General features: G+C 53.9%; 1 protein-coding gene across 5 annotated transcripts in view; it reads left to right on the top strand.

Moving 5' to 3' along the window:
• Positions 1 to 7500, top strand: part of adam15 (ADAM metallopeptidase domain 15) — a 107556-nt gene that overhangs the window by 50195 nt on the left and 49861 nt on the right. For 4 of the 5 annotated variants that reach the window (XM_078204976.1, XM_078204980.1, XM_078204981.1 and 1 more), the window contains exons 10-11: positions 1 to 66; positions 1104 to 1252. The exon at positions 1 to 66 is cut by the window's left edge and continues 19 nt beyond it. In XM_078204976.1, the coding sequence (XP_078061102.1) occupies positions 1 to 66; positions 1104 to 1252 (215 nt within the window). The remainder of the gene's footprint in view (positions 67 to 1103; positions 1253 to 7500) is intronic. The other variant, XM_078204977.1, reaches the window with a different exon arrangement.

Raw genomic sequence — 7500 nt, forward strand, 5'->3', positions numbered from 1 at the left:
GGCACTGTTGGCATGGCATCTCAGAGCACCATGTGTTCCCGGGATCGTTCAGGTGGAGTCAACGTGGTGAGTGAATTCATTATCCGTGAGGCCTATTGGAGCCTGAGGCCTATTGGAGCCTGAGGCCTCCTGCGGCCTACAGCAGCCAGAGATAGACGCCAATTCCTAGGGGCTGGCGGAGGTTAGAGAGATAGGGAGGGGGTGTAGGGGCTGGAGGAGGTTACAGAGATAGGGAGGGGGTGTAGGGGCTGGAGGAGGTTACAGAGATAGGGAGGGGGTGCAGGGGCTGGAGGCGGTTACAGAGATAGGGAGGGGGTGTAGGGGCTGGAGGAGGTTACAGAGATAGGGAGTGGGTGTAGGGGCTGGAGGAGGTTACAGAGATAGGGAGGGGGTGTAGGGCCTGGAGGGGGTTACAGAGATAGGGAGGGGGTGTAGGGCCTGGAGGGGGTTACAGAGATAGGGAGGGGGTGTAGGGGCTGGAGGAGGTTACAGAGATAGGGAGTGGGTGTAGGGGCTGAAGGAGGTTACAGAGATAGGGAGGGGGTGTAGGGGCTGGAGGAGGTTACAGAGATAGGGAGGAGGTGTAGGGGCTGGAGGAGGTTACAGAGATAGGGAGGGGGTGTAGGCACTGTCGGAGGTTACAGAGATAGGGAGGGGGTGTAGGGGCTGGAGGAGGTTACAGAGATAGGGAGGGGGGTGTCGGGGCTGGAGGAGGTTACAGAGAGCGGGAGGGGGGTGTAGGGGTTGGAGGAGGTTACAGAGATAGGGATGGGGTGTAGGGGCTGATGGAAGTTACAGAGATTGGGAGGGGGGTAGGAGCTGGAGGAGGTTACAGAGATAGGGAGGGGGGTGTAGGGGCTGGTGGAGGTTATAGAGATAGGGAGGGGGTGTAGGGGCTGGTGGAGGTTATAGAGATAGGGAGGGGGGTGAAAGAGCTGGAGGAGGTTACAGAGATGGGGAGCGTAAAGGGGACAGATGATGAGAATTTGATAATCAGGGAAGTTACGTGGGATAGTGTTGGGGTTTTTCCAAGCCTCAGGGTAAGGTTCTCAATCAGGTGCTGTCTCCGCGTATCCCTCCTCTAACATTCTCCTTCACCCTAGGATCACTCGGTCAGCATACTGGGAGTGGCCTCGACAGTAGCTCACGAGCTTGGACACAACCTCGGGATTAGCCATGACACGGACGATCGGAAATGTACCTGTCTCAATCCAAAACGGCTGGGAGGATGTATCATGGAGGCTTCGACGGGGTGAGGCTACCAGGGCCCGTCGCGTAACCAGGCAAACCACCTCACGCCACACCCAAGTTACGAGCCAACGCCCCCTGGGACAGACTCCCCCACTGCAAAGACGACCGCATCGTAATCCAGGCCAAAACTCTCGCTGTCGGTACAGATTGCCAATGAGCTGCACGGTGGCACAGTGGGTTAGCACTGCTGCCTCACAGCGCCAGGGACCTGGGTTCGATTCCCGGCTCGGGTCACTGTCTGTGCGGAGTCTGCACATTCTCCCCGTGTCTGCATGGGTTTCCCCGGGTGCTCTGGTTTCCTCCCACAGTCCGAAAGACGTGCGAGTTAGGTGGATTGGCCGTGCTGAATTGCCCCTTAGTGTCCATAGATGTGCTGGTTAGGTGGGTTGGCGACTGTGTCGGGTTCTGGAGATAGGCCCTGGGTGGGATTGTGGCCGATGCAGATTTGATGGGCCGAATGGCCTCCTTCTGCATTGTAGGGAGTCCATGTCTCTGTGTGAGAGTCAGTGCTGAGGGAGCGCCGCACTGTGGGAGGGTCAGTGCTGAGGGAGCGTCGCACTGTGGGAGGGTCAGTGCTGAGGGAGCGCCGCACTGTGGGAGGGTCAGTGCTGAGGGAGCGCCACACTGTGGGAGGGTCAGTGCTGAGGGAGCACCGCACTGTGGGAGGGTCAGTGCTGAGGGGGCGTCGCACTGTGGGAGGGTCAGTGCTGAGGGAGCGCCGCACTGTGGGAGGGTCAGTGCTGAGGGAGCGCCACACTGTGGGAGGGTCGGTGCTGAGGGAGCGCTGCACTGTGGGAGGGTCAGAGCTGAGGGAGCGCCGCACTGTGGGAGGGTCAGTGCTGAGGGAGTGCCGCACTGTGGGAGGGTCAGTGCTGAGGGAGCGCTGCATTGTGGGAGGGTCAGTGCTGAGGGAGCGCTGCATTGTGGGAGGGTCAGTGCTGAGGGAGCGCTGCACTGTGGGAGGGTCGGTGCTGAGGGAACGCCGCACTGTGGGAGGGTCAGTGCTGAGGGAGTGCCGCACTGTGGGAGGGTCAGTGCTGAGGGAGCGCTGCATTGTGGGAGGGTCAGTGCTGAGGGAGCGCTGCATTGTGGGAGGGTCAGTGCTGAGGGAGCGCCGCACTGTGGGAGGGTCAGTGCTGAGGGAGCATCGCACTGTCAAAAGCAATTTTACTCTGTATTTAACCCGGTGCTGTACCTGTCCTGGGAGTGTTTGATGGGGGACAGTGTAGAAACATAGAAACATAGAAAAACTACAGCACAAAACAGGCCCTTCGGTCCCACAAGTTCTGCCGAACACATCCCTACCTTTTCAGTCTATCTATAACCCTCCATCCTATTAAGTCCCATGTACTCATCCAGGAGTCTCTTAAAAGACCCTATTGAGTTTGCCTCCACCACCACTGACGGCAGCCGATTCCACTCACCCACCACCCTCTGTGTGAAAAACTTCCCCCTAACATTTCCCCTGTACCTACCCCCCCCCCCCCCCCCCCCCCCCCCCAGCACCTTAAACCTGTGTCCTCTCGTAGCAGCCATTTCCACCCTGGGAAAAAGCATCCGAGAGTCCACCCGATCTATGCCTCTCAACATCTTATATACCTCTATTAGGTCTCCCCTCACCCTACGTCTCTCCACGGAGAAAAGACCGAGCTCCCTCAGCCTATCCTCATAAGGCATGCCACTCAATCCAGGCAACATCCTTGTAAATCTCCTCTGCACCCTTTCAATCTTTTCCACATCCTTCCTGTAATGAGGCGACCAGAACTGAGCACAGTACTCCAAGTGGGGTCTGACGAGGGTCTTATATAGCTGCAACATTATCCCCGGACTCCTAAACTCAATCCCTCGATTGATAAAGGCCTGCACACCATACGCCTTCTTAACCACCTCCTCCACCTGCGGGGCCGATTTTAGAGTCCTATGGAACCGGACCCCAAGGTCCTTCTGATCCTCCACAGTACTAAGAGTCTTTCCCTTGATATTGTACTCCTTCATCCCATTTGACCTGCCAAAATGGACCACTACGCATTTATCTGGGTTGAAGTCCATCTGCCACTTCTCCGCCCAGTCTTGCACCCTATCTACGTCCCTCTGTAACTTCTGACATCCCTCCAGACTATCCACAACCCCACCAACCTTTGTGTCATCGGCAAACTTACCAACCCATCCCTCCACTTCCTCATCCAGGCCATTTATGAAAATGACAAACAGCAAGAGTCCCAGAACAGATCCCTGGGGCACACCACTGGTGACCGAACTCCATTTAGAAAAAGACCCATCTATACACACTCTCTGCCTCCTTTGGGCAAGCCAGTTCTGGATCCACAGGGCAGCAGCACCTTGGATCCCATGCCCTCTCACTTTTTCTAGAAGCCTTGCATGGGGGACCTTATCGAATGCCTTGCTAGAATCCATATAAACCACATCTACCGCTTTCCCTTCAAAAATGTGTTTAGTCACATTTTCGAAGAACTCCACCAGGCTCGTAAGGCACGATCTGCCTTTGACGAAGCCATGCTGAGTATTCTTGAGCATACTAAACCTCTCTAAATGCTCATAAATCTTATCCCTCAGGATCTTCTCCATCAGCTTACCAACCACTGAGGTTAGGCTCACCGGTCGGTAATTTCCTGGGCTATCCCTATTCCCCTTCTTGAAAATAGGAACCACATCCGCAATCCTCCAATCCTCCGGCACCTCTCCTGTCTCCATCGACGACGCAAAGATCATCGCCAGAGGCTCTGCAATCTCTTCCCTCGCCTCCCACAGTAACCTGGGGTACATCCCATCCGGACCCGGTGACTTATCTATCTTGATGCCATTCAAAGATTCCAGCACAACCTCTTTGTTAAAGTCCACATACTCAATCTTTTCAGTCCACCGCAAGCCTGCAGTACATCCACCCAGGTCCTTCTCCTCTGTGAAAACCGAGGCAAAATACTCATTCAGCACCTCTGCCATTTCTACTGGTTCCGTACAGATTTTCCCGCCTTCACCTTTTATAGTCCCTATTCCTTCACGTCTCACCCTTTTACTCTTCACATATTTATAGAACGCCTTCAGTTTTCCTTAATCCTACCTGCCAAGGCCTTCTCGTGACCCCTTCTGGCTCTCCTAATTTCCTTCTTTAGTCCCTTCCTACAAGCCGTATACTCATCTAGATCCCTATCTTCGCCAAGCTCTCTGAACCTTTTGTACGCTTTCCTTTTCTTCTCGACTAGGTCCGCACAGCTTTCGTGCACCACGGTTCCTTTAACCTACCAACTCCTCCCTGTCTGCTCGGAACGTTGTCCTGTAGAACCCTAGACTGACATTCCTTGAAAAACTGCCACCTCTCTTCAGTAGATTTCCCCGAGAATACCTCCTTCCAATTTAATCCTCTAATTTGCTGCCTTATGTCTTCATATTTCCCCTTCCTCCATATAAATGCTTTCCTAGCTTGCCTGATCCTCTCTTTTTCCAATGCAAGCATAAAGGAGATAGAGTTATGAGCGCTATCCCCAAGATGCTCTCCACTGAGAGATCTGACACCTGTCTAGGTTCATTGGTCATTCTCGGATCAAGTACAGCCTCTCCTCTTGTAGGCTTGTCCACATGCTGTGTCAGGAAACCCTCCTGAACACACCTAACGAACTCTTCCCCATCCAATCCCCTTACCCTAGGGATATTCCAATCTATGTTTGGGAAATTAAAGTCTCCCATCACAACAACTCTGCTATTATTGCAACTCTCCAGGATCTGTTTCCCTATCTGCTCCTCCACCTCCCTGTTACTATTGGGCGGCCTATAGAAAACTCCCAGCAAAGTGATCGACCCCTTCCCACTCCGAACTTCCACCCACAGAGACTCTGTAGACAATCCCTCCACAGCATACACCTTCTCTACAGCTGTGACACTATTTCTGATCAGCAGTGCCACTCCACCCCCTCTCTTGCCTCCCTCCCTGTCCTTCCTGAAACATCTGAATCCCGGCACCTGGAGTATCCAGTCCTGTCCCTGAGACATCCAAGTCTCCGTAATGGCCGCCACATCACACTCCCAGGCATCGATCCACGCTCTGAGCTCATCCCCTTTATTCACTATACTCCTGGCATTAAAGTTAACACATCTCAATCCTTTGGTCTGAGCTCTCCCCTTCTCTATCCCCCGTCCATCCTCCCTCTTGCACTGTCTATAACCCTTCTCTGTTTGCGAGCTAACTTCCTCGCTCCCAGTCACCTTGTCTCGATCCCCTCCCCCCAACCTATCTAGTTTAAACTCTCCCCAGTAGCCTTAGCCAACCTTCCCGCCAGGATATTGGTCCCCCTGGGATTCAAGTGCCACCCGTGTTTTGTGTACAGGTCACACCTGCCCCTAAAGAGGTCCCAATGGTCCAGGAACCTGAATCCCTGCCCCCTGCACCAGTCCCTCAGCCACGCATTCATCCTCCACCTCACTCCATTCCTGCCCTCACCTTCCCGTGGCACAGGCAACAATCCTGAGATTACTACCTTTGCTTTCCTCCTTCTCAGCTGTCTCCCTAATTCCCTATACTCTCTTTTCATGGCCCCTTCTCCCTTCCTTCCCACATCAGCGGTACCAATATGTACCGCTACCTCTGGCTCCTCTCCCTCCCCCCTCTGGATTTCCGAGAGTCGACCAGCGACATCCTGGATCCCGGCCCCAGGGAGGCAGACCACCATCCGAGACTGCCGCCTGCCTCCGCAAAAACTCCTGTCCATCCCCCTTATTGTCGAGTCCCCGATTAACACTGCCTTCCTCCTCTTTTCCTTCTGAGTTACAGGGCCGGACTCCACCCCGGAGACACGGCCACTGCTGCTTCCCCCAGGCAGGCTGTCTCCCCCAGCAGTACTCAGGCAGGAGTACTTGTTGTGTAGGGGCACATCCACCGGGGTGCTCTCAATCACCCGAGCTTTACCCTTCCTGGCTGTCACCCACTTGGCCTCCTCCCGTGGCCCTGGTGTGACCACCTGATGATGGCTCTTGTCTATCACCTCCTCATTCTCCCTCATCAGCCTAAGATCCTCGAGCTGTAGTTCCAGCTCCCTAACACGGTCCCTCAGGAACCGCAGCTCGACACACCCCTCACAGATGTGGATGTCCGGGAGGCCAGGTGCCTCCAGGACCTCCCACATCCTACACTGGGAACAACACACCGGCTTCACACTCATATTTGATCCTTTATACCAAGGCACACAGAGAAAAGTAAATAAGAATTAAAAACTCACCCCTGCTCGCCCTGTCCCCCGAAGCCATGTGAGCCAAAGCCCTTCCAGCTCACACTCTGCTCCCTGCTCACTCCACTGCCCGCTCCCGGTGCTGCCCGCTGTATACTGCAGCCTACCTTTTATACTTCGCACACTTAAAAAATCCTTCCCAGACTCTTTAGCGGCCCACTTCCGGTTCTCAGTTTAAAATTAAGAAAAGAAAAATACTACTCGAAAAATAAAGGAAAAAAAAAACACAGTAAATAAATAAATAAATAAATAAATCTCTCACCCGCACTCCTGCCACAAATCACTCCCTCTCTGCTTGTTCCAGTGGAACAATGAGGGAGCTTTACTCTGTATCTCACCCCGTGCTGTACCTGTCCTGGGAGTGTTTGATGGGGGACAGTGTAGAGGGAGCTTTACTCTGTATCTAACCCCGTGCTGTACCTGTTCTGGGAGTGTTTGATGGGGACAGTGTAGAGGGAGCTTTACTCTGTATCTAACCCTGTGCTGTACCTGTTCTGGGAGTGTTTGATGGGGACAGTGTAGAGGGAGCTTTACTCTGTATCTAACCTCGCGCTGTACCTGTCCTGGGAGTGTTTGATGGGGACAGTGTAGAGGGAGCTTTACCCTGTATCTAACCCCGTGCTGCACCTGTTCTGGGAGTGTTTGATGGGGACAGTGTAGAGGGAGCTTTACTCTGTATCTAACCCCGTGTTGTACCCGTCCTGGGAGTGTTTGATGGGGGACAGTGTAGAGGGAGCTTTACTCTGTATCTAACCCCGTTCTGTCCTGGGAGTGTTTGATGGGGGACAGTATAGAGGGAGCTTTACTCTGTATCTAACCCCGTGCTGTACCTGTCCTGGGAGTGTTTGATGGGGACAGTGTAGAGGGAGCTTTACACTGTATCTAACCCCGTGCTGTACCTGTCCTGGGAGTGTTTAATGGGGGACAGTGTAGAGGGAGCTTTACTCTGTATCTAACCCCGTCCTGTCCTGGGAGTGTTTGATGGGGGACAGTGTAGAGGGAGCTTTACACT

The sequence above is a fragment of the Mustelus asterias genome, unplaced genomic scaffold (genome assembly GCF_964213995.1).
Source record: "Mustelus asterias unplaced genomic scaffold, sMusAst1.hap1.1 HAP1_SCAFFOLD_538, whole genome shotgun sequence".
In the NCBI taxonomy this organism is placed as follows: Eukaryota; Metazoa; Chordata; class Chondrichthyes; order Carcharhiniformes; family Triakidae; genus Mustelus; species Mustelus asterias.